This window comes from Leuciscus leuciscus (genome assembly GCF_965113295.1).
Source record: "Leuciscus leuciscus genome assembly, chromosome: 6".
Classification (NCBI taxonomy): domain Eukaryota; kingdom Metazoa; phylum Chordata; class Actinopteri; order Cypriniformes; family Leuciscidae; genus Leuciscus; species Leuciscus leuciscus.
In genome coordinates, this window is record NC_138730.1 from 41,053,118 (window position 1) to 41,075,899 (window position 22,782).

A 22,782-nucleotide genomic window follows, 5' to 3' on the forward strand; every position below is an offset into this window, starting at 1 on the left:
ATAGAGACAGACAACACCAAATAACAAGGACAGATTTCAACACAGAGCGCAACTGAAGACTCAGAAAGCTTTCGTTTTCTGTTTTGGGCCGGCTTTTATAGTTTCCTGGTACGTGACGTCACCCGCCTCTGACGTGACGTCACCCGCCTCTGACGTTCCGCCACACCATTGGACTGATTTTACATGTGCTTCAAGACGTCATCACGCAAAGCGTTCCCACAGCGTCATTTCTCGACGCAACGGGAGTTCCCTTGAAAGGGAACTGCAGTGTATTTTGGCCATGATCAATGCATTGTCAGATCACAGATCTGCTATACGCACTGCCGCGCCGCCTCTGCGTGCGGTGTGAATGCTCTAATCTGTTAACATGGGCGGCAAAAAAAATAAAATACGCGTGCAGTTAACGAATTTGCCAATTCGTATGAATTCATACGAATGACCTATCCCTGACCCCGCCCCTAAACCTACCCATCACGTGGGTTTAGACAAATCGTACAAATTCGTACGAGTGAGGTCGTACGAATTAGTACGAATTAGCCAACTTTTTATCATTCGTACGAATTCGTACGAATTGGTCGTGAGATAGCGTTGGCGTAAGAGTTAGGAGTGCAGTTCCTAAAAGCACATTACTGGCTTTGCAAACACTGTGGCACTTTTATATTTTATTTGTTTACATGCCTGCCGGGTATTTTAAGTTGAGGTGCTATTTGTTTATATATTAGACTTTTTTATATTTACTGTTGCACTAAAGTCCAAAAGTGAAGAATTTATCTTATTTATTACTTGATTGTTCAAGCTACCTCACAGAAGTGCTCTGTTTGTTAACAGAGTTGTTGAATGTTAAAATAAGGTGAATTAAATAAAAAATAAGGAACATCCTGGATCTGTTTTTTCGCTCTTCTTTATTCTTTTTTTATGTATTATAGAAGTATCGGATCGGGACTCGGTATCGGTAGATACTCAAAATCAAATGACTCGGACTCGGACTCGAGGGCAAAAAAACCTGATCGGGACATCCCTAATTTTGTTAGTTATTGTTTTTGCTATAACAGTGCTTTCAGACATGAGGTAATTTAACGCCATCTCATATGAATATTTGCTGAATCTGCTCTGGCGCTTGTCTGAAGTTTAAAATCATTGGTTACCCGTAAGCCAATCACATAACGTTTGGTTATGGCGTGTGTTATGCGCATGCTCAGCCGCATCTAACTTCCACTGTAAACACATGTATGATGCGAAAACAAAACCATCGAGCGAAATACCGGAGTGAACATGGCTGTGAACGACTTTTGCAGATTATGTGAAGTAAATCTACGCATCCACGGTACAATCAGCGTCTACGTCACGGCTCTCAGTCCGCCCTCTGTTCGTTGATTGGCCGGCTGTTTTCAGGCCGGAGGAAAACGGAAAGCTATGACGCTGTCTCAGACTGAGTACAGAAGCAAAATGAAATTGACCCTGTGCACGAGAAAAATGCTAACTTCCGGTTTGAGGGCGGAAATTGGGTACTTCGTTTCCGGTTGCCGCCTTGTTTACATCAGTGGACCGGCGTTAAGTTAGTTTAATCGTTCGCAATGGACCTAAAACATAAAAAAAAACGATTCACTTTTCAAAGGGCAGTCGGTGGTAATAACCACCATTGCTGCGTGCCACTATGTACCGCCGGGGGGAGATTCAACAGAACCTTGAGCTTCCATAGTTTCCCAAAGGAACTTAATTTACGCACCCAGTGGCTTGTTAAAATCAGAAGGGAAGGTTTCACCCCCACCACCAACTCCAGAGTGTGCAGTCGGCACTTTGAGCAAGAAGAGATAGTAATATCTTCTTCTGGAAAGCGGTGTCTTCGACCTAAGGCAGTTCCATCCTTGTTCGGTTGGAATAATTACACTAAAAAAAAACAGCGACCCGGAGTTTGGGAGCGCCGCCCTCGAGCAATCCAGGCTTTGGACCGCGCTACAGAGGATGACTCCACCGTGGACATGGTGACTGAGGTGGATGAAAACACACCTGTCTCTGGTTGTGCTGAGTTGGCTCCGACACCCCTGATGAAAGACCACGATTACACAGCCAGCTCTTTCATCGTGGTCGACCGGATGAAATTTGAGAACATGTCAAGGCAGATCGAGGAGCTCACAAGGCAGCTCGAGTCACATCATTTGGAGAGATTTGGGTTGCAGCAGTTTGCCACATCACCTGATGACTTTCGGTACTATACCAGGTAAGAAATCAGAGATTTCACACCATCACATTTGGTGTATTTTCTTTTCTTTGTTCTGTAAATAATACATATTTTATGAATATATACATACATGTCACGGGACAGATCTATCCCTTCCAACAAAGTCAGCCTCATCTCCGCTGACGAGGCAATAAAAAACGTATCATCAGCAGCCGGTTATGTGATTAGCTTTAACCCCCTGAGGTCTACGGTATCGCCGGCGATACCAGCTCGCTTTTTTTTTATTAGTGTAAAAGAAACTCATAAATACTCTGTTGACTTTGATTTTCCATAGGAGTTTCATACATCAATCGATTCTGTTAAATGTGTATTATTTTTGTGTATACTCACAATAAAAACAAAGTGTTGTGCTTTTTGCCAAATAAAGAAAAATAAACACGAAGCGAGTTCTGCCTTCTCTCTGCCAGTGTAGTCCATTCTGAAACGCGTCCGAAAATTAACAATAACTCAGCGAATACTCAGTCAAACAGACATACAGACACACAGGCATGAAGATTGAATTCTCTTCTTTTAAATGAAGTAATTTATATAAAAAAACTATTATTCTCATCTTGTGAAATCTGTATTAAAAGAGAGCGATTCCAGTCGAGCTCATCTCATCTCATTACGTTATAATCGGCCCCGCCCACGGAGAGCGCGCGCTATTCAAACGTAAATGGCTGAGGCAATCCTGTGAACGCCCCCATCAGCTCGAGAAAACACACAAGTTTATTTAGATCATTGTTTACACCGTCTTGCAGCGCTGTGAGGAATAATACTAATGGAAAATGTCCCTCAGAAGTGCGGGTATATCGAGGAGCGAGCTGAGGAATACAAGTAAGTGTTTTCCTTCTCACGTGAATTTCTTCACGTGGGTTTCTGTTTATGAATGAATAAACGGCATGAATGCGCGCTGTTTACCACAGCTGGCAAAGACACGTGTGTGAATGAATGATGATGTTTTAGCAAACTGTATTGCTATACTGAGATAAGTAAACATCGACTGAATGTTGAAATAAAATGTAGGCTATTTGTATAAGCAACGTATTAAACTGCAAATTAACAATATGCCCTAATATTTCATGAAAACAACGTTACAGTCAGACGAAATATGAAAGACAACATTTTGTTGACCAGATTTGGGTACAGTTTTTACTGTAGAATATACTGCCACATCAAATAAGCTTTTGTTTAGCCATTTCTATATATAAAATACTATTTTTGTCAAAAATAAAGTCATCAACTAAGATGTTAGCTGTTCCAATGTTGGTTATATTCAAACTAATGAATACATAGATAAAATGTAGGGCCTATAATCATTTTTTTTTTACAAAGAATGAAATATTGTTGAAATTGTAATTATTGTTGTAATTGTAACCGTTTTAATAAAATAGCAAAACATATTTACAAGATAGATGTAAGCAAAATCTTAAATGGTCAATATAAGTCTTCTTCTAAATATATCTTTTGTCCTTGCATTGTGGCTCAGTCAGTGTCACACCTGAGTGAATGGCTAATTATGCAGAGTGGGTGTATTCTAAGGTGTAAACCACTCCTCGTTCACGCCCCCTCGCATATTGGCTTTCCAAGCAAAACCTGTTTTACATCAATTTAAATCAATGTATGGTTTTATGTGAACGATAAAGCAAGACTATTTTCACATAATTTTGAAGAAAAAACTATAGGCGCCGACATCCATAAGTCAAAAGTCTTATTGCCACATATTTAGTATGTGTTTTGTGGCCTTATTTCAAAAATTTTAATTTTTAGTTTTTTCGATAACCACGCATAAACATTATTCTCTCAAAAATGAAAACATGTACATACATGTGGCTCACATATTATTGTAGTCCTGTTTGTGCTATATAGAGTGAATTTACACCTTTGCCATTAATATGTTTATAAGCAACTGAAAAAAGCACAAATGTCAGAGCATGTCAGAACACCCCCAGGGCCCAAAAAAACGCTCAGACTCCAGAGGGTTAAAGTTTCACGATAGCTTGGCTAGTATGGCTAGTATGGATTTTTGCGGTTCCATACAATGCGTGTGTGGTGAGTGTCTGATGTGTGTGGATTGTGACTTTGTGTGTTTCAGTAAAGAAGAATAAAATATAATGAAGGAAATATAATTAACAGATCTAGAGAAAACAACGCTAGATTCCATGTTCACAACTTGAGAATGTTTTGATGTAATCTGAATGCCATCAATAGAAAAACTATATGATATGTGCTGTTTGTATGCAGATTTCCATCATATGAGCATTTCATGGCCTTTTGGAATCTAATCCAAGAGGCAACGAGCAGAATGGTGAGAGTCACCAGTGGTCAGAAGAACCTTTCCACCAGTACATCCACTGAGAGCCCTATGAACAGATCAACAGTAAGTTCTACAATAAACATATACTACCAGCTTGGTCCATGTGAATTACACATTTTGCACTGTTAGCTGTGTTTTGTTTTTTGCTTGCTTGAGTGCTTGCTCTTGTTGTCTGTGCAAGCGACTACCTGCTTTTGTTGCTCTGCTCCTTTGGCTGCTCAGCTCCACGCTGGCCTGCTATAGGCAGCTTACTCTTTACCACCAGTTAAATCATTGATGAAAGTTTCCAATTTTTAGATTACATACACCCCCACATGCACTGCATATTTTAATCACCTTAGTTTGTGTATTTTATCTTTGTTGTATAGTGTTTCTATCTATTAATAATACAGTAACTATTTTCCCCAGAAATTGCTGCCAATTGACGAGCTCTTCCTCTTCCTTAACTATCTATCAACCGGCTGTACACAAAGGGACCTTGCTCACAAGTTCAACATCCACAGAGCTACAGTGAGTCGAATAGTTGGTCCAACTTTCTATATACTTTACATGGATCTCTCTCGATATGGATGACAAGCGGATCAGTGAGAGCAAACTGCCCCACAGATTTCCATGGGACTTATGAAAACACCCAGGTCATCCTTGACTGCACAGAAATGAGGTGCCAAACCCCTACCTCCCTTCTGCTCCAAAGTGAGGTATTTTCCACATACAAGTCGCACTGTACATTCAAAGCGCTTATTGGCATGTCCCCCCATGGAGCATTGACATTTGTGTCGGCACTTTTTGAAGGCTCCATCAGTGACAAGGAGATTTTTCGTCACTCCGGCATCACCTCCCTCCTAACACCCGACATGGAAGTTATGGTAGACAAGGGGTTTCTGATAGATGAGCTAGTTTCCGGGAAAGTGCATAGCCCAGCTTTTATGTCCAAACAGGATCAAATGTCAGAGGTGGACGTCCTTAAAACCCAGGCCATTGCACGTCTGAGAGTCCACGTCGAGAGGCTCATTAGGAGGGTCAAAGAGAACAAACTTTTTGACACGGTCATCCCTCTCTCCATTTGTGGGAATATAAACCAACTTTTTACTGTTGCATGTCTCCTCACTAATTATCAGTCCGGACCCCTGGTCAAGAAATGGATGGTCTGATTTTCTGGTGGCCGGATTTCCTAATCCATTCTATAATGAACTTTGACACAACACTCTCCTGGCAAAATAAAGGTCAATAACACATCACAGGATGTTTAACAATACTCATACAGTTTTGGAAATGATTTGCTGTTACTCTGCAAATAAAACTGCTTTACTTTTACAGTGTTTCTGTGTGCTTCCTGTTGACTGTGATAGATTTTTTTAGAAGACCCATTTATTTAAACTGGCTTTTTGATTTTTTTAGCACTTTCATATTTTATCTTAAGGTGTTTTCTTTTTTAATAATTTAGTTATTATATGGTTTTGACGTGTTTTTTTAATCTATATATATATACACATATATATATGTGTGTGATTCTTGCTCTGTATTGTTCTGTATTATCTGTTTTTGTGGGTTTCACAGTTGTAAAGCACTTTGGTCAACCTGAGCGTTGTTGTAAGGTGCTATATAAATAAATTTTGATTTGATTTGATTTGATAGATTTTGTAAAAATGCAAAGACCATTTCTCTGTTCTTCAGAAAGCAAAAACACATAATAGATTTCAAGTGAACTGTATTTGACAAACTTCAATTTCATAAATGGTTAACATGAAAGTGTCACTGCCCTTCAATAACAATGCATACAAAGGCACAAATGAACATTTATAATATGAGAAATGATCAAGGTAATTATGCAAGATAATAACAGATTTAAAGGAGTCTTCTGTAAAAATGTGCCCAAAACTCAGGAATGACAAGCAACCAATTTACGCCACTGCCAGGTATTTGTCCATGTACACATGAAAGTAGAACTTATCTATCCCACGCTTCATTTTTTCCATCACACTCTCATCCCTCTGTATTCTTTGTATGAAAACATCATCTTGAGCGGAGACGACATAATCGCACCAACTCATACCGGTGACAAGTAGTTGGCCCTGAACTTGCCAATAATAGGCATGAGTTGGTTTGAGCTGCAATGACCCATTGATGACCTTGAGATAAGGTGCGTCTACATAATTTGGAATGTTTGGACATTTTATTTCCACAAGGCCAAACTGAGGCTGCTCCAAGGGGTCAAAATCAACCCCATCTGGTGAGGCACCAATCCATGGTGCATCCGGTTGTACCACAAACCCACATCTGTAGTGGTTCACACGTTTTATCTGGCAATATTCCCAGATCGCATCTGCCTCCAACTCCAAACCCCTCTTCATAGGCCCTGTCTGATGAGTACCTCTTAGAATGCGTTCAGCAAGTCCCTCTTCAGAGGCCTTGCCCACATGGCAGATCTCTCTAAAACGAGATGCAGTCACCAGTGGTTTCCGTACATTGTACCAATAGGCACACAAACTCTACTCTCGCGTAGCACATTCAATCTTCTGGGCCAATTCCAGGGTAACCTCAAGACTTTTCATGTGCAGCTGTTGCTTCCTGGAACAGACAAACATGCACTCTGATGGTTCAAGTCTGTAGCCTTGCAGTGGCAATGATGGAGGAGGTGGAGCATCATGGAGAGTCTTTGCTTTCTCTTTGGCAGGTTGCTGATAAGAAAGGGGACTTCCATGTTGCACCTTGCCGAACAGTGAGTCCACAAGTGGGATATCCTCACTTATTCCCATGCTGCAGATCATAGGGCGGTCAGCATCAGCAAAATCTTTGTACACCTCAGACACCCGAAGAACTGAGAGGTCAGTGTTGATTTAAAAATCTTGCTTTCCCATGTTGTTTAATTTCATGGAAACAGACACCAGTGATTTTGCCAAGAGATATCTTATTTATTTGAAGCAGAGGCTATGAGATCTTACATTCAGGAGGAACTCGCCAAAGGTTTCATCCGTCCCTCCACGTCACCCGCATCAGCAGGCTTCTTCTTCGTCAAGAAGAAAGATGGAGGTCTTCGTCCCTGTATCGACTATCGATCTCTCAATGACATCACAACCAAGTTCCGTTATCCTCTACCACTCGTCCCTGCTGCTCTCGAACAACTCAGACAAGCAAGATATTTCACCAAACTGGACCTTCGTTGTGCCTATAATCTCATTCGCATTCGTGAAGGGGACGAGTGGAAGACAGCATTCTCTACCACGACGGGGCACTACGAATATCTTGTTATGCCGTTCGGCCTGTCCAATAGTCCTTCCGTGTTTCAGGCTTTCATTAACGACGTTTTCAGAGACATGCTGAACCAAAGGGTAATTGTTTACATTGATGACATCCTGATTTACTCCGAAACTTATGAGGAGCATGTTCAACACGTCAGAGCAGTCCTGAAACGTCTCATTCAACACCAACTGTACGCCAAGGCAGAGAAGTGCGAGTTCCACCAAGAGACCATCTCCTTTCTCGGGTATGTGATTAGCTCTGGAGGGGTCGCCATGGACGAGAGGAAGGTACAGGCGGTAGTTCACTGGTCCCAACCTACCACTCTCAAGGAACTACAACGCTTCTTAGGATTTGCCAATATCTATCGGCGGTTCATCCGTAACTTCAGCAGTATCACTGCCCCTATGACATCCATGATCAAAAAGGGAACCCAACGTCTAACCTGGTCTTCAGCAGCTATAGCAGCGTTCCGTTCACTAAGAGAGAAATTCACGACCGCTCCCATCCTGCACCATCCCGACCCCGAACGTGAATTCATAGTGGAAGTAGATGCTTCCAGCACAGGCATTGGGGCAGTGCTTTCACAACGCCAGGGTGAACCTCCCAAACTTTTCCCCTGTGCGTTCTTCTCCCGCAAATTGAACTCTACCGAGCAGAATTATGACGTTGGCAACCGCGAACTTCTCGCAATGAAGGCAGCATTCGAGGAGTGGCGTCACTGGCTGGAGGGGGCTAAACATCCGTTCACTGTTCTCACTGATCATCGTAACCTAGAGTATCTGAAATCAGCCAAACGACTTAATCATCGACAAGCCAGATGGTCACTCTTTTTCACCAGATTCGATTTCAGAGTTTTCACATTAGTTTTTTTCACATTTATTGTTAATGTAAACGCGTTGCTCGTGGGCATATTTTAACTCGACAATTCAATAATCTAACAAAGTGTGTAAAATGAAACGTTAGCTCAGTTTACCATGGTAAAGTTCGTTACCGCCATGTTGACGACGAGTAACGTTAGGCTAACGTTAACGTTATAACATACGTTAAACTGGGCACAATCCTGTCAACATACACAGAATGTTTTTTTTTTTTTTACCTTGCTTGCTGATCTCTCTCCCGGTGAAGTGAATTCCGTCTCTTCCCCGGGCCAGACACGAACGTCGCGATCCAACAAAAGACAGACCCCATTACCTACACTGGATGTCTGTCTGACGCGACACGACAAATCCCAGACAGTGTAGTGATGCGCCGCGGCCGTTATATTTCAGACGTAGTCCGATACGAGTCCAAGCGCTCGCACTAGTTCTTACAAGGGATAAACAGGTTTGCATTTAAAGGTCCGGTCGCTTCAATGTGTCCAATATAGACAGCCTCTGGCTATTATAGCGTTGTAGACACGTGGTGTAAGGCAAAAATTAGGAAATAAAAAGCACGGTGGAATGGTGCCAGCCAGAGAGGCAGTTACGTCAAATACAGTAGTATACAGCAAATTAAAAAAATACAGTAAGTCTCTGTATGTGGTGTTAGACGTCACAGAAAATTCCCATGATGCAATTGGAATCACAGTTATTTACTGTAAAGAGAAATAGCAGTATAATACTGGGGGATTTAAAGTAAATAACTGTAGAAATTACAGAAAAGTCTAACAGTGCAACAATTCACTGTTTGTATTTTCCATCAGGAAAAACATTCTCTTTTCCCTACATGCCAGTTCCTTCTCCTATCGACTCTGTTCTTTTTTATCTGATTTTCCATCAGGAAAAACTTTCTCTTTTCCCTACATGCCAGTTCCTTCTCCTATCGACTCTGTTCTCTTTTATCTGCTTCTCTTCCATCCAACAATTCACTGTTTGTTCACATTTTTACACTCATGAACAAACTAACGTTACAACAACTCTTTGACTAGTAACGGATAAATTGGCACTTCAGAAAAACCCTGTACTTTTGCCCATCTCATACGCTCATCATTTACAACACTGCTCAAATCATCAGTCATAGCTTTGCTCAAAGTTTCATCAGACACACAAAAAGATTTGCAAGCAGTTTCTTCATTGCAGATAGCAGAAAGAAAATCAGTGTATGTGTTTGTGTGTGCGTCGTGTGTGCGTTTGTTAGTAAAAATATTTTCACTTCCCCTTTGCTTAACAATCATCCGTTTCCCAATTTCTTGCATGCATTTCTGGCCTAAATTTTTTTCCATTTTACAGAAAACCGGTGTGTAAAAAATGGTCTACTTTACTGTTAGATGACCCCATTTTGGCTGAATCTCCCTTCTGGATTTCACAACTTCGACACGTGTCTTACAATATCTTGTCAAACGTCTTCGACAGATCCGATCTTTTTTCGTCACCCAAAATCGGTCGGGTTTCTGTAATTACGTTTTACTCAAAATCTTCCCATAGGCCTAAGCACTTTCTAGCGCTCTATTAATTCTGATTTGATGTGGCTCTTCCGTCCACTTGTAAAAATATATATATTTTTTTTCAGGTTATCAGAGATTTTGAGTAAAACTAACTAATCAGCAATTGTGATTATCTGAATCACCTGTGATTATCTAAATCACCTGTGGCACTCCCATCCACCTGTGGCACTCCCGTCCACCACCGAGCTAAGTGTGGTAGAAACCGATCCGAAGCTTCTTCAATTTCTTCCCCAAACAATTGTGATTATCTGAATCACCTCTCGCTCGTACCAAAGCAAAACTCAGCCAAAATGGTCCACGTTCACTCATAGTCATATCAGATTACACCACACAAAATAAAATAATTTAACTGTCTCTTACCCGAGATGCTTTTACTGCCTCCGAGTTCTTTCTGAATCCAGTGGGTTCCTCCTGGCCCTGATAGCAGTTTTGGCTCTTCTCTCTCAATTCGGCGAGGTAAGACTAAAGCCTTTTGTGCTTTAGGGTGATCAGTCCGTCAATCCACTTTCTCAGGGCCAGAAGAAACCTCATGGATCCCACTTCTGACACCAACTTGTTGAGGCAAAAACAAGTAACTAACAAAACAGCATCAGGCATAAGAGACATCAGGATCAAATTGTTCTTAAAATATATTTATTTCTTGCAAGAAACGTTCCCAGTCCACCCGCAGACCAGCTGCAGGCGGAGTGAGACCCAGAGCAGAGGTTAGCCCGCATTTTTATAGTGTTATCTCTTTCAAAAGCTATCTCTTACAGCCCCCACTAAACAAAAGACACAGAGGAACCCCTGTGGCTCCCCTAACCCCCTAATCTTCTCACCTCTGAGTCACACACACACACCCTGCAGCTGTATTAACATCATAAAATAAACTCAAAATACAGACAAATGAATGTATGGCATTCATTTGTTAAATCATTGAAAATAAAGACAAAAGAAAAGATTATTTTTTTCCCACAACAATTGGCACAATCATCGCTGTTGTTCCACTGGTGGTTTTAGCAGCAGTTTCTGTAATATGCTGCTCTTACAAGAAGCATAAAAAAGGTATTTTTGTCTTAATGAAATAAAAAGGAATGTATCCTCGATTTATTCGAGGTACTCAATCGCTGGCTGAACACTGTAAAACATTTCTGACCCTCCCAAATCAAAAATTTCAAGTGACCGATAACATCTAAATTTTTCAGTTGGCCCAAGTGAAATTCTTGTTGCAATAGTCTGTTAACATTGGCTCAATGAGAAATAATACGTCAGACTAATTGAAAAATTTAGATGTTATCGGTCACTTTAAATTTTTGACTTGGGGATGTAATTTTTTTTTACAGTGAAGGAAAAGCAAAGAACACACACAAATAGTCACACTTACACTTTCTGTGATGACAATAATGATCAGTTGTTTCTTTAAAATGATACTATTCTAAATCTCTTAGGGGCCCAAGAAGAGAATCAAACAATTTATGCACAAGTTCAGGTAACCATCTTTTTGTGCAGCCATCTTAGATAATAAATGCTCTTAATTCAAGAATGAATTAATGAATTCTAACCCATAATTCTCCAGAATGTCAATTTATGCTGTAGAATTATTGGAAATACATCAAACCTCTTCAGTGTCCATACTACTAGCCATACTGTAAATGTAAATGTGCAGAAGGATTTGTGACTGTTTGATTGGATTGTTCCGCAGCCAAAGATTAAAGAGCAAAGACCCCTGGAGATGTTGGAGAAATCAGCGAATCCTCAAACTGTCTATGGGTTTACAGGAGAGTACAAACAAACTCACAATACCAGTCAGAACATGCCTAGCCCTGAGGTAAGAAAGAGAAGAAGGCATTTACTTTCCTCATTGTGAAGACACTTAATATATGCTCATACAAAGCCTTGTGAAGACAGATATACAGATAGATGGAAAATATATAGTTTGTATTTACTGTATGTATATTCACAGATACGGGCAGAGGTGCAAACAGAAAATCACCCCAGCACCACCTACAGTACAATAGGACAACACCAAAAAACATCATTTCCTTCTGAAACAGACAATACAATTTATTCAATAGTGTGTAAATCATCAAAAGGGAGACAACTTGGTCATTCATAACTGAGGATGAATATATGTAAAAATGTGGCATCAAACAGTGGATGCTGCTGTTTTCATCAATATCTTAAACGTGCCATGCACAGGCATAAAAATGTAAGTTAATAGTATGAGTGATAATTGTATTGTTGTAGTTGCCTGATTGTCATTAAAGTGTTTGTTTCATTAACTGTGTTCTGACTTATTTTTGCAATGACACAGCTCATAATATTAACTGGATTTATCATGTCTCTCTCTGAAACATTTCTTTGTATATTAAAGGAGTGTTCCAGGTTAAATGTGATTTTGGCACTATTAACAGTATTTTGTCTCACTTGCAAAGGATAAGATTTTCAGTCATATTTTTGACAAAACAGACAAAAACAAAACTCAAAAAAGTAATGACAGAATTGTACTTTTGTAGACAATTTATGCAGTAAAAAAAAAAGAATAGACAAGTTTTTACTTCTAACTAAAATAGCTGTGTAAAATCTTTCTTTTTTCTCTCCATTTTTTGCCATGCTTGGAAAATACAGATACACCACCATCTAGCAATAAGTGAATTTTAGAACGATTGAGCCAGTGTTAAAGTCTTTCGACTTTTTCAGTACTGAGAGGAGTCACTAAACTTTTTTAAATGTGACAGAAGTTTATCATTCCTTTTTATTTTGACCTCTATTACAAGCAATGACTTGTTTGTAATTATTTTAATTATAAGTGTAACGATAGGTAATTATAGTTGTAAAGAGTGTTGTGTAAGTGTGTGACGGTTAGTCACAAAATGTTTGCCAGTTCTGATTATGAAACTCAACAATAATGTAATATCATATCAAAGCATGTAGCATGGATGCATACTGAGACATGCATCTCAGTGTATCATGCAAATGGGGGAATTTCTTCTATTTAAAAGCATTTTCCTCATATCAGTGATAACACAACAATTCTTTTTACTCAGTAAGAAGTTGTGAATTTAACTGTTCTACTATGTTATTTTGATGTCCAATAAACTGACATCCATAGGCGGTCAGCTCTACCAAACCAACTACGTCACTATGAGAGCCAAAGGAATTACTTTTGAAACAATGGGCTCTCTAGATTGTTTAAACCAACACATGGGGCAATCAGACTATAGTTTATTTAGGTAATCTGAAACAATTATCTCCAAATATGTGCATTATAGCTGTATTACATTTTTATTATGCTATTCTCTCTTGAAGAAAAGTTTTATTAAATGTCAAACATATTATTTATTTGATCATGCCCATTTCAGGAAAAAATGTACAATGGGTCTTTCACCAGCCACACTCAGAAACAATATATTTCTCTCTCCTCAGGGTTCAGTGCTGAGATCTCTGTGTTTGTGAAGATGGGAGATTCTGTTCAACTGGATATACAGACACAGAAACTACAAGAGTTCGATCTTTTATCCTGGAGAAAAGATAAATCAGACAATATAGTGAAATATATACATGCATCTAAAACAATAAAACCTCATTCTTCCTACAAGGACAGAGTGGATTTCAATGATAAAACCTTCTCTCTCACACTGAAGAACATGCAGAAGACAGACACTGGACTCTATACAGCAATAGCAAGTGGAGAATCAGAGAACAATATTGCTACATACAGAGTATCTGTTATAGGTGAGTGTGATTTTTCTTGGCGTGTTCAGATCATTTAAGACTCATTGATGTATTTTATTTTGTGCAATATTATACAGCACATATATAAGTAGTGAAATGTTTATGTTTAAAAGACCGAGGATGAAATTTACACCTTTTGTTTGAGCATTGGTAACTCAGTGGTTGTTTTCAAAAAACTGACCCATGTGACTGGTTTTGTGGTCCACGGTCACATTTGATATTGTTAAAAAATAAATAAATGTGCGTTTCAGATGCTGTTGATGCTCCTGTTCTGACTGTAAACTCAAACTGGTCCAGCAGTGACTCCTGTACTGTGAACTTCACATGCAGAGCTCATGACCTCATGATAAACTCTAGCTATCAGAACAACAGATGCTCTCCAGAGGAAGTGACATCACATGAGAACTACACTCTCATCCTGAACTGCAGTGAGGAATCCATCATTTGTAACCATAGCAACAATGTCAGCTGGAAAAAAGACAGAATAAACATTACACAGCTCTGTCAATAATAAAGGTACACACACACACACACACACACACACACACACACACACACACACACACACACACACACACACACACACACACACACACACACACACACCAAATCAAATATTTAGTTTTGGTTGACTAAATGTAGTCTAACTGCTGAATTGATTGACCTCAGAATACCTGAACTGTCAACTGTAGTTCCCTTTCGTAGTCACTCCGATTTACGTCGGATGACGACGAATGGGGTTTCGCTTAGAAAGCCTATCACCTTCGAGTATAGAAAACGATGAAATGCCATGGGTCTGCGGAATTTGCATAGCGTATCTCCGCCCCACCCTGGGGGTATACAAGGAAGTACGCTGGCAACATGCAGATATGTTTTCGCTTCGGAGCATAGAGTTCTCTTCACTCCTACAAGCCATTCTGAATCATCTTCATTCTACGAGACGAGCGGCTCTTCAGTGTGTTTGTGTGATGGCGTGTTCCAGCGAGATCGCATTGCCTGCTGCTTTTTTGTGCCGTGATCTGCCGACAGTGAGTGTGTTTCTCCCTGGGCGCTTCAGCACTCTGCTGAGCTTTTTCCTCTCTAAAAGAGCTGCACGAGGCACATCTTTTTCAAGACGGTTCGCCCGTGTATTTACTGGATGTGGGCGCGTGATTCATCTGCCTAACGGTCACGAGCGCTGTTTTGCGTGTTGAGCTTAATCACGCTCGGCAGCGCTCGTGGATGAGTCATGTTTTCATTGCGGGAACATGACCATTGCGATGTTTATAGATCGAGACTCAATGATTAGAGTCCCCTCTGCCACACCCCAATCTATCTCTTCCTACGGGATACTTTGGCTGGTGGCCAGGGTGATGTGTGGTACAGGGTGATGTGTGGTTACAGTGTGGTACAATACAAAAAATAAATAAATAAATAGTAAAAAAACACGCCCCCCTCCACATCGCAAACCGTGGGGCTTCCGTGTGTGGGCTTCGGCCACCAGAAGCAGACTCGGGTTCGTCTGCACTGATGGTCATCCATCCGTGTGGTCTCCTTAGTCTGCTTCCCGCCAAGGCAACCACCATGTGGCTCCTCCCCTCGGGCCTTCACTGGCCTAAGCAGCACTCTTGAGACGGGCAGCTTGGTCGGCGGTGTGGTTGAGGACTGCGCCCAACAGTCTTCGATCACTCCAGAAGCGGACTGAGGCTTCTGCACTGACGGTCATCCGTCCGTGTGGTCTCCTTAGTCTGCTTCCCGCCGACGCCGCCTCCATGCGGCTCCTCCCCTCGAGCCTTCACCGGCCCGAGCACGAGGAGGTCACTGGAGGCTGGCACCGCCTGTCTCTGCCCCTTAGCCGGCTAACACCTGGTTAAGCAGCACTCCTGAGACGGGCAGCTTGGAGTTAGGGCTCAGTTCTTTGAGGAGCTGGTAGCAGGACCACTCCTTCCCCCGGTGGAGGGCTGGGGGAGAATTTCGTTCAAAAGAACTGATGCTCTTTCTCTGAGCACCAAGAGGCTGTGGATGACAGCACGCGCCGCCCACGGGCCACGCTCCTCTCATCCCCCTCTGTCGCTAGACCCCTGCCAGAGTACGCCCCCGTGGGACGCTGGTCCTCCCCTGGCCTCCTCTGGCAGGACGCGGCTAATGACCGTGCCCCCGCACAGGGCCGCTATGCCACCCTCGCCTGGGCCGGTCATTCCGCCTCGCTGCACCACCGATGGTACGTCTGTGGTTCGAATGACCCCGCTGGCGCAGTTTCTGGGAGCCTGGCTAGAGCTTCCCAGACTGTCCCGCTGGGTTGCGAGAACCATCAGGTTCGGCTACGCGATTCAGTTCGCGCGGTCGCCTCCCCCCTTCAGGGAGTCCGCTTCACTATGGTCAGTGGCAATGCCCCTGTCATGAGAGCAGACGTCGCCACCCTACTGGTGAAGGGTGCGATCGAGACTGTCCCTCCAGCCGAAATGAAGTCCGGCTTATACAGCCCCTACTTCATTGTACTGAAGAAATCCGGTGGTTTACGACCGATCCTGGACCTGCGCGTCTTGAACCGCTCCCTTCAAACAGGATGCCGTTCAAGATGCTCACGGCCAAACGCATTTTCGAATGCGTGCGGCCGCAGGATTGGTTTGCAGCAGTCACTGCTGACTTGCCTTCGTCAATTCGAGGGCAAGAGTGCGGTTCCACTGAAATTATTTCAGAGGCTCCTGGGGCATATGGCATCCGCAGCCGCAGTAACGCCGCTCGGATTGCTTCATATGAGACCGATCGAGTCCCGAGGTGGGCATGGCAACACGGCACGCTCCGAGTCCCAGTGACTCCGACCTGCCGTCAGACCTTCACCCCGTGGTCGAGCCTCAGTTTTCTTCGGGCTGGTGTGCCCTTAGAACGAGCTTCCAGGCATGTTGTTGTATCAACAGTTCAGGGACGCTCAGATAGATCTGTTTGCCTCCCTCGACTCCAGTGTTAATTTTGACAGCAAATTTTTATTTAGTTTTAGTCAAAGTCTTTTGACTAAAATGCCATTTAGTTTTAGTCATATTTTAGTCATCTGAATTGTTTTAGTTTTAGTCTAGTTTTAGTCGACGAAATACAATAAGATTTTAGTCGACTAAATCTACAGTAGATTTAGTCGACTAAAATATAATGGGTTTCAATTTAAATGCATTTATTTAGAATTTCTCTAAAATTTCCAAACCCATATACTCCCGGAGAAAACATATATTAACCTGCTAATATGAATGATTTTAAAGTTTGAACGTGCAATACAGATACAGATTTAACTACTGTAACTTAAATATCTTAAAATTAAAAAAACATTTTTCCTAAAGTAGAAGACAGTCTTTTTTTAATGAATGATATATGAATTATTTATAACTACTTGCATACATCATTCTCTATTCTTTCAAGCAGACATATTTATTTGTATGATTTAAATATAATTAATCCTTATTAAAGCTATTAACGAGCAGTGAATGCTTTTCTCTTTTTCTTTTGTTGCTTGATCAATATTAAGGACACAGACCGCATTAGGTTTATTACCCACTGTCACTTTAAGACATCGGATCATGTCCAATGACATGCGGATCCAGAATTGCACTGATGCACATAGATACACTCACAACTGTTTAAGACATAACCGACATCATTTACGTGAATACTCTCCAAAACGGACATTTAGACATAATATTTGTGTGTATTTGTCCATTCAGACACGAAAGAAAGCTCAATTCTGTACTCGCGCGCTGTATAGGCTAGGTGTCTATGTGAATGGCTGCACGCTTCGGGTCGGGTGTGTGCGCACAGAAAACCTTACCGAATATAGCTCTTTTTTTTTGCGTCGTCACTCTTATTCAGATCTTCATGTCTGCTCTACTCATTCTCCCAGACGTTTACATGTTTTAACGTTTTATGAGACATGCAGCGCATGCGAACTCGTGTGCCGCTGGGTAGATCACGTTACAGTACAATTGTGCGCATCTACCACAAATGCAGGACATCAGACTGGATCGCTTCCCAAATCGTCACTATCTAACATTTTCGTCTAGTTTTTATTCGTTGACGAAAATGTCAATAGATTTTCGTCATAGTTTTTGTCATTCAAAACTAGTTTTTATTTAGTTATCGTCTTGTTTTTGTCTGTGAAAAAATGTCGTTGACGAAAATAATGACAAATTATTCGTCAACGAAATTAACACTTCTCGACTCGTCCCATTGCGGCCTCTTTTATTCCCTGACCGAGGGCACGCTCGGCACGGATGCACTGGCGCACAGCTGGCCGCAGAGCAGGTGATTCTGGTTGCCCCGTATTGGCCCAACCGCACCTGGTTCCCAGAACTAGTACTCCTCGCGACAGCACCTCCCTGGCCAATTCCTCTGAGGAAGGACCTGCTTTCTCAGGGACGGGGCACCCTTTGGCACCCTCGTCCCGATCTTTGGAACCTCCACGTGTGGCTCCTGGACGGGATGAGGCAGGTTTGAGTACCCTACCACCAGCGGTGGTGGCTACCATCACTTCCGCTAGAGCATCGTCCACGAGACATGCCTATACGTTGAAGTGGAACCTCTTCGTCAACTGGTGTTCTTCTAAACATCAAGAACCCACGAAATGCCCGATCAGTGTCGTGCTTTCCTTCCTGCAAGAAGGGTTGGAGCGAAGGCTGTCTCCCTCCACCCTGAAAGTGTATGTTGCCGCTATTGCTGCACATCACGACGCAGTTGATGGTAAGTCTCTGGGAAAGCACGACCTGAGAAAGCAGGTTCCTGAGAGGAGCGAGGAGACTGAATCATCCTCGCCCTCCTCTCATTCCCTCTTGGGACCTCTCAGTGGTTTTAACTGCCCTGCAGAGTGCTCCCTTTGAGCCTCTGTAATCAGTGGAGCTTAAGTTCCTGTCGATGAAGACAGCGCTCCTGGTTGCATTGGCCTCCATCAAGAGGGTAGGGGACCTGCAGGCATTCTCGGTTGACGAAGCGTGCCTGGAATTCGGGCCGGCTAACCTGGATATGTGCCCAAGGTTCCCACCACTCCCTTTCGAGACCAGGTGGTGAACCTGCAAGCGCTGCCTTTGGAGGAGGCAGACCCAGCCTTGGCACTGCTCTGTCCAGTACGCGCCCTCCATGCTTACGTAGACAGAACGCAGTGTTTCAGGACCTCTGACCAGCTCTTTGTCTGTCATGGTGGGAAGCTGAAGGGAAAGGCTCTCTCCAAGCAAAGGTTGTCTCACTGGATAGTGGACGCCATTGCTTTGGCTTACCAGCAGCAAGGTCGACCATGCCCCCTTGGTGTGACGGCCCACTCCACCCGGAGTGTGGCATCCTCTTGGGCTCTAGCGCATGGCACCTCACTAACAGACATCTGCAGAGCTGCAGAGAACACATTCGCGAGATTCTACAATCTCCGAGTGGAGCCAGTTTCTTCTCATGTACTCGCCTCAACTAGCCGGTACTAGATCCTGCTCAGATGTCTTCGCTTGCTCGCCATTCCTCTCCACGGACGGGACACGTGCAATATTTTCCTCAGGTGAGCCTAATAAGCCCTGAGTCTCCTCCAGCACTGACGACGTCAACGCCAGAGTTATGCCACCGGCAGCTTTCGCGCTTGGCTAGGTGCCTCCATGTGCATGGTTCCCCCTCTGGGCGACCCCCACATGTGTATTTCCACTGTAAGCCTCCTTGAGCATGTGTCTTTCCCTCGGCAAGCCACCTTGCCACCCCTGGGGTTGAAATATTCCACCTGCGGCTGGACACCCCAGTGTTTCTCCATATGCAGCCCCCCGGGGTCATATGTGTATTCCAAGTCCCCCCCTTCGGGTTGGGCATGATTGCATATTTCCACTGAGATATGCTTCCCAGTGTACCTTGGTATTCCTGTGTTAAGTAGGAGTCCTTCGTCCGTGCCAGTCTCACGACAGGGAGCTCAGACTTAGACAGGGCACTGGAAGACAGTCGAGAGGTGGCGTGATTACACTGGGAACCCCATTCATCGTCATCCGACGTAACTCGGAGTGACTACGAAAGGGAACGTCTCGGTTACGTATGTAACCCTCGTTCCCTGAGTAGGGAACGGAGACGTTACATCTCCCTGCCACTTCCGCTGTACCGCTGGAAAGCCTGAGTTCAGTCTCGGCTCCTCAGCGAAGACATATCTGCATGTTGTAACAACCCCTTTTTTGTTTAGGTGTTACACTGAGGAGGTTCAACAGAAATTTGACCAGTACTGAAAAATAAAACCACTTCATTCAACAAATATTCCTTTTTCCCTTTTTTATTCCATAAGTGCATACTATATAATTCCTCCAACAATAAACAAATATACTGAAACAAACAGTCTTTATCTCTGAGTTGGTGTGCCAAAATAATAAATGAAACTTAACGTCAATGACCAGTCTTTAGATGAGCAGAGATGATTATAATAATGATGATGATGATGATGATGATGATGATGGGATGAGATGAGTTTAAATCCACAAGGTTATTTGAGAGCGACGCAATGATATACTCCAATAATCCAAAATGAAGATGAGGTGAAGTTAGTCAATGGCTACAGTATGGTAACCCCCAGATCCCTAACTCTCGTTCCCCAGAGATGTATAGCGGATCATCCAAACATAGTGCAATAGAACACACAAGAGTTGTGTTGGTCCAATGATGATAATGACTGATAATGAAAAGTCCTTGCTACCAAAGAAAGCAAAACATAACATCAGACATTATTCATTTCAAATACATCAATATACGGTTACACAATACTCACATTTGAGCATAAACTCTACGAGTTCTCAAAAACGGACTTCCAACAGCTAGCAGGTAGCATAAAAGTTAACCATGAGGTTCCCTTCTACCAAACTGAACTGACTTGTTCATGGATTTTCTCAGGTTTATATCTGGTAGCCCTCTTGTACTAGTGCCCTCTAGCGGCTTGTAGTGGTATTTCCTTAAACCCAGATACTCATTTTTATTCAATAGTCAGTGGAAAACCAATAAAAATCACAGGTAACGTTTTATACTGTTACATACCCCTCCCCGTGACCTTAAATTTTCCCATGGAATTTTTTTTAATTCTGGGTATGGTAAGTATCTATCTGAGTCGGATCAGACAACATAGCCACCTTGTAATTAACAGGTCCTAACTTTTTTTCCACTCTTGCTGGGCCCTTCCATTTAGGAGAAATTTTTGCCATAAAGGCATCATCTGCTCGAGAGAGGGGATGAGTTTTTACCCATACTAAATCTCCCTCATCGAAATTCTGAGTCCTTCTTCTTAAGTCATAATACCTTCTTTGTCTAGCTTGAGCCTTCTCAACATTCTCCCTTACTGACTCATACAAACTGTTTTGGCGTTCAAGAGTACTGTACGACAGTTGATCAGGGTCTGGAAGAATCTGTAAAGCTCGCTGCAGAGGACCTTTCAGCTGTCTGCCTAAAGCTATCTCTGCAGGAGAATAATCTGTGCTTTCGTGCCATGCAGTATTTAGAGCAAATCTGAACTCATAAATCCAATGATCCCAGGTACGGTGGTTTTGCTCAACATATGTGGCAATCATCGTTTTTAGGTTTCGGTTGACTCTTTCTGTGAGGTTGGACTGAGGATGGTATGCTGTTGTGAGTTTTTGGGTTACATGCCATTGCTTACATACTTGGTCAAGAATGTTGGAGGTGAATTGCGTACCTCTGTCAGACACAATAAAAGCTGGTGTTCCCCATCTCGTGAAGATTTCCTCTCTTAAGACTCGCACAATGGTAGCAGACTTGGCAGCCCTCATGGGAAATACTTCTACCCATTTTGAGAAGTAGTCCACTATAACCAGCAGATATTCGTTCTGTCGGGTACTTCGGGGAAATGGTCCCATGATGTCCATTCCCAGCATATAACCGGGCTCGACTAGAGGTACACTTTGTAGGCTCCCAGCTGGTTTTAAGTTAGTCGGCTTGTATTGCTGACATTTCTGACAATTCCTACAGTGTTGCCATACATCTGTGCGAATTGAGGGCCAATAGGCGAACTCTAAAAGTCTCATCAGTGTCTTAAATTTACCCAAATGTCCACTCAAGGGATTGTCATGTGCATAAGTTAAAATTGCTTCCTTCAACTTTGTAGGAATGACAACTTGGAATCTCTGGCCTTCTTTGGAGTCTGGTACACTCCTAAACAAAACTGCGTTCTTGAAAACATAGTGCGTTCTCTTCAAGTCAGTGGATTTTTGGTTCTCTGCCTTAACCATCAATTCTTGGCACTCTGGGTCTAGTTTCTGTTCTGCTGCAATTTGTGACAAATCCACTGGCAGATCACACGTGACACGATTAAAACCGCCCTTAGCTGGTGTATGTAACACCACCGCTGGTGCCTCAACTGCATACCTTCTGGACAATACGTCAGGTACTACATTACATTGTCCTCTTCTGTACCGTACAGCAAAATGATACCCCTGCAGCCTTATAGTCCATCTTTCCAGTCTAGATGTTGGTTTGGGATGCTGGAATAACCATACTAGGGAAGCATGATCTGTGATCACTTCGAACGCTCTGCCCTCTAGGTAATGGTGCCACTTCTCTACAGCCCATACCACTGCAAGACACTCTTTTTCTGAAGTTGAATAAGATTTCTCAGCACCTCTGAGCAAACGTGACGCGTAGGCAATTACCTTCTCCTGACCATCCACCTCCTGTGTTAACACAGCTCCTAGACCCACATCGCTTGCGTCAGTCTGTACTTTAAAAGAAGATTCAAAGTTAGGTGTGTTTAAAACAGGTGCCTTAGTAAGTTCATCTTTAATCAGCTCAAACGAACGTTGGCACTCTTCAGTCCAATTCCACTTTGCATCTTTTTTCTTCAGTGCGTGCAATGATGCTGTTTTTCTAGAAAAATCAGGGATAAAACGATGGTACCAAGCTGCT

General features: G+C 42.6%; 4 protein-coding genes across 4 annotated transcripts in view; 3 read left to right on the plus strand and 1 right to left on the minus strand.

The window, feature by feature from the left end:
* LOC309501135 (CD48 antigen-like) overlaps positions 1–12,458 on the plus strand; it is a 57,179-nt gene extending 44,721 nt beyond the window's left edge. The window contains exons 6-7 of the mRNA XM_082173178.1: positions 11,879–12,004; positions 12,140–12,458. Coding sequence (XP_082029304.1) covers positions 11,879–12,004; positions 12,140–12,292 — 279 coding nt within the window. The 3' untranslated portion in view covers positions 12,293–12,458. The remainder of the gene's footprint in view (positions 1–11,878; positions 12,005–12,139) is intronic.
* The window catches only part of LOC309501150 (CD48 antigen-like), a 134,378-nt gene that overhangs the window by 102,403 nt on the left and 9,193 nt on the right, over positions 1–22,782 (plus strand). The gene's annotated exons all lie outside the window — the stretch shown is intronic.
* The window catches only part of LOC309501098 (uncharacterized protein), a 147,871-nt gene that overhangs the window by 65,588 nt on the left and 59,501 nt on the right, over positions 1–22,782 (minus strand). The window lies entirely within an intron of this gene.
* The window catches only part of LOC309501147 (CD48 antigen-like), a 40,011-nt gene continuing 30,797 nt past the window's right edge, over positions 13,569–22,782 (plus strand). The window contains exon 1 of the mRNA XM_082173196.1: positions 13,569–13,911. Coding sequence (XP_082029322.1) covers positions 13,635–13,911 — 277 coding nt within the window. The 5' untranslated portion in view covers positions 13,569–13,634. The remainder of the gene's footprint in view (positions 13,912–22,782) is intronic.